At 37.6% G+C, this 4,537-nt stretch overlaps 1 protein-coding gene across 1 annotated transcript; it reads left to right on the forward strand.

Moving 5' to 3' along the window:
- The first annotated feature begins 991 nt into the window (after window positions 1-991).
- Window positions 992-4,292, forward strand: LOC149104539 (uncharacterized). Its single transcript, XM_089271243.1, has 3 exons — window positions 992-1,270; window positions 2,725-2,845; window positions 3,376-4,292. Exons 1-3 carry the CDS (start codon window positions 992-994, stop codon window positions 3,546-3,548), a joined length of 573 nt encoding a protein of 190 aa, XP_089127369.1. The 3' UTR covers window positions 3,549-4,292.
- Window positions 4,293-4,537: the final 245 nt, after the last annotated feature.

Genomic DNA, 4,537 nt, shown 5'->3' on the forward strand with positions numbered 1-4,537 from the left:
AATTTACGCTTGATATCGGCAATGAGAAGATTAAAAAAACAAGCCGTAACTTGCACTACGTTGTTCTCTAATTATTACTAAATTACGACTTCGAGGTGTCCAGCCTTCTAAATATTTGTAGTTTGCTATTTCATTTAAACACCAAGTAAGTGATTTAAGCATCAGGGTGGAATGTTTAAGAAAGAATTCACCTGAGGTACGAGTAACATGTAAACAAACACTTTGTACTGAGATTGTCTACATCGTGTTGCAAACTTCTGTTTCACTGTTTTAAAATTCTTCTGAAAAATTAATTATTTCTAACACACTACATATGGAAAAAACACTTGAAAGTACTGGTGAAATGAAACTAAGGATATAATTTTACCTGCGTTTGCATTATTTCTTTGAACTGTGACATTTAGTTTATCTAGTTCGCATAAATAAGATGTTATCAGTGTTATTCAAGGCACCTAGTTGATATATCTTTTGCTTTAAGAAAATGTAAAAGGGACTGAAAAGTACCTAAAGTTAATCTGGTCCACTAAAAACTGAAATTTCTCGATTTACTATCGCATTTCCTCGTAAATTCTTCATAAAAAAGCGATGACACTGAAAGGTAAACTCTGAAATAAATCATGCAGTTATCATGGATCCTCACAAGACTTAGCAAGCGGGAAAGAAAATTGCGACTACACTCTTAGCTCCCCTTTAAAGAAGTTATTTCATATATATTTGGTATCACAACAATGACGAACCGGTTAGAAATTATAGTTTCACCGATTTGTTTATACAAAGGTCTGGCAAAAAAATCAATTTTGTGCGTGGAGAGTTAAGCGAAATAAAGATATACTGCATGTTGATAGGAGATACTATGTACATAAGCCCTCATCACTCACTCCTAAATTACTCTGTTCTTTTTAAAATGTTTGACTATTTATTTTTGTTTCAGACTTTAATTATAAAAGCATGTTTCAAATTTTCTTTTATTTATTATAAGCTCTAGATAAACATGTTTATATTTTTTTCAGATGGAGGACGTGAGCTGTACTTTCCAGCCTACTATTTCTATGCTGAGAAACGTTTAGTGAACCACTGGATAAAAACCATGATTGTTAAGGACTTGGACGAGTGTGAATACCGTTGCTACCTGGATGCAAACTGTGTCAGTCTTAATATTAAGAACAAAGATCCTAACGGAACACATGAATGTGAGCTGAATAACTCCACTCACTTGGAGCATGACGGGTATCTGAGGGACAACCATCTTTACTACTATCGTGGCGCCGAAGTAAGCAACTATGAAATTTTTAACTTTGCGCCTTCAATACTTTGTTAGACTGTATATTACCACCGGAAGCCCTCACTCACAAACGTTTCGGACTTGAACAAGTAATGAGAGCAAGCGGGCCTAAAGCCAGAAACAAGAAGCGGGAGCTCAGAAGAGAACACAAGTCATCCTTGCCGGGAGGAAGGGGTTCGGGAGGGGGGGGGGGGGGAGCGGGGAGGAGGGGTGGGGGGCGGGGGAAAGGCAAAAGTCAATTGTTTAAACAAAGAAAATGAAAGAGAGAATACAATGGTAGGATAATGCTGACCTGTACATATCCAACCAGTATATAAATATGTAACGAATAATCCCATGGCTCATGACACAGTTTGGCCAGCTGATTGCAACCTTTTGCTTTGATTATTGCAGTCTGTTGATAAACAGAAATTTATAAGGTGACTTATTTTGTTTCAAACACGAGTAGCATCGTTCCAGTATAAACACCGTCAGCCTTCTGAGCAAAGTCTCTCGAGCTAGCTGCCAATCCATTTTAGAATACTGCGATCGATATAAGATACTGTGCTGCAACAAAATACTCTTTAGGCTAAAGAGTCGTTGTCGTTAAAGGTTTCGTGTAAATTTTGGTAGGCATTTTTAGGCGATGCACCCAAAATGTCCCAGTATTTTATCACAAATTGCTTAGATCACACTCGTTTTTTGTGTAATAATACCTCCTTTTCTTCCGCCTTTTGTCGGGTAACAGAATTTCAGTTTAAAAAGTAAAGAAGAACTGTATCGTGTCATTCGAAGATACCTCATTCCCACTTGACCTCGCCGGCTCTTAATTTCGCGAGGTTTTATTTCGCGACTTGAGGGTACGGTCTTAAGAAAAAAACATTAAATTTTGCAAAAGTACGTCGACAAAGGTCAAATAACAGTTGATGAGACAATTGCTTGACTTCGTAAATTTATTACCATAATTAATTTCGCGAGCGTTTTTTGCGAGTCTTAAAATTCGGGAAAAATCACGAAAATTAATGCTCGAGAAAAAACTGACAGCGCGAAAAAATATGGGAACTTTAACTCAGACTATGTAAGAAATAATCCTTGGCTAATTTTAAATGATATTTAGTCACGGGTTCGTTGGTAATTGTCGATTATTTTTCCGTAAAAATGTTCACTCCTTATATGGTCTAGTTTTCAAACAATTAGCTCTCTTCCTCCGATTCACTGTTATCTTCAGCTTGTAAATTCGCCAAAACCCCTTAAGTACAGTCATCAAATTAAATTTTCTACTTGCAGACTACTTCTAGGGAAACGGGGTCCTCGGATAAGGAACTGGGAGATTAAAGCAATGGGAAAGCCGTGAAATTAAATCTGCTTGTGAATTTTTTTTCCTGCAATCGCGAAATGCAGCTCCGAAATTTTCGCGAAAATTAGTAAGAATAAGCTAACTATTTTTGGTTACTTTGATTTAGAATCATTGTGGAAAGAACCAGGAGAAGTGCCAAAACAACGCAACTTGTCTGTCCGGTTTTACAAGTAAGAAATATCTATGTGTGTGCAGTCCTGGTTTTAAAGGCGAAAACTGCAAGCAAAGTAAGTATAAAAGATATCTCAAATATTATGACTAGCTGCAGTACTCTTAACATCGTGCAGTTAGCTGTCAATTAACACGAGCATAGCTAAACATCGAACATTAGGCAGCAGAGGTTCCAAAACAGATATCTCCTACACTTTCGTCGTTAAAACATTGCAAACGGTGCACAATAAGCTAGTGGCATCCAAGGTGGATCTACCTTCTTGTCCAATTTAAATAAAGTTATTTTAAATTGTCTTGAAACTTCCAAATAACACCATGAAACAGTAGAGAAAAAGAAACTAAACAGCATGGGTTAAAATGCTCAACACAGTCGTTAAACCAACAGCTAAACACCTTTTAATATTGCGACCAAAAAAAACTGAGGATCGTGATGGCATCCATAGCCTTCCAGCCTACCTACATGTATTCTCTACGAAACTAAACATCGACTTCTTTCCTTAAGTAGTTGGACGGTGCCTGAAGGTGAGATGGACTTTACTTTACATTTCGTGTTCGGACATGTTAATTATTCCGTTTAATTCAATAGACATTGACGACTGTGCAAGTAGTCTTTGTGAAAACGGTGGAACCTGCATCGATGGCATTAACGGATACACCTGCAACTGTAAAGATGGATTTATCGGGGAAAACTGTCAAACAGGTGAGCTTATTAGCAATGTGTTTAAAAAGGTTTTGGCAGGAAAAGCTTTCGAGGTTTAGGTAAATATCTATTGAAAATTTCGAAAAGGACTTGTCGAGCGGGTCGCAGCTGAGGTGTTAAGGGTTTTTATAGTTAAAATAATGTCTGAATTCCTAATGAGGGTCATCTCGAGGAAGCCAAGCAGGGAGGCGCGGTAAAGAAAGGATGAATCGAAAGAAGTTGAAAGAAGTAGAATTTCGGCTATCAACTTTTGAAACTTTCTGAATTTTAAAGGAACGAATTATCGTCCACCACAAATACACGAGTTTCTTTGAGTCTAGGATTCATGAGAAACATTTTTTGGCCCACGTATCTACTTTGACACTCTCGAATATCTCAGCTTATAATCCATCAAATATTTTCGCTCGCACACGATTAGTCTAAATGTAAATTTATCACGTGACTGAATATTCCCTAGCCGAAACTGGGAACTATCCGAGTGAAATTCCCAAATTTCATAAATTACTAGTGTTGCGAAAAATATTTGAAGGATAATAAACACAACAGCCTTCATTTGGGGCGAAAATATCCTCGCATTTTTGTCCTTGGACATTATCTGTTCCTCGAAGCTCACAGCTCTCTTTTCGGAAGAAATATTTTTACCACAATTGCTACTAATCTCGCAATCTCACTGGCTAATTTGCCGTTGTCAAGAAGAGTCCAGACAACGCTGCTCGCGTCAATGTGTCACGCAATGACTTTTTCAGCTCGCGCTCTGAAAAAATCATTTTCTTTGACGTTGTTATTGTGGTAAAAACAAAACAAAACAAAACAAAACAAAAACAAACACATCGATTGTGATTTAGCGTTGTCTGTACTCTTATCGATAACGATATGCGTCATCACAGGTGTCAAAATTTGTTGTAGACCAGGCCTCGGATAATGAGAGACATTCTGAGAGTAAAGTGTCCAAGAACATAATGACGCCGACCAGACTTGAACCAAGACCTCTCGACTAGGAGTCGAAAGCGTGCTGTAGCAAATACGATTTCTAAAGTAAGTCCGTGAA

This window comes from Orbicella faveolata, unplaced genomic scaffold (genome assembly GCF_042242905.1).
Source record: "Orbicella faveolata isolate gen_17 unplaced genomic scaffold, um_ofav_v1 contig_34, whole genome shotgun sequence".
In the NCBI taxonomy this organism is placed as follows: Eukaryota; Metazoa; Cnidaria; class Anthozoa; order Scleractinia; family Merulinidae; genus Orbicella; species Orbicella faveolata.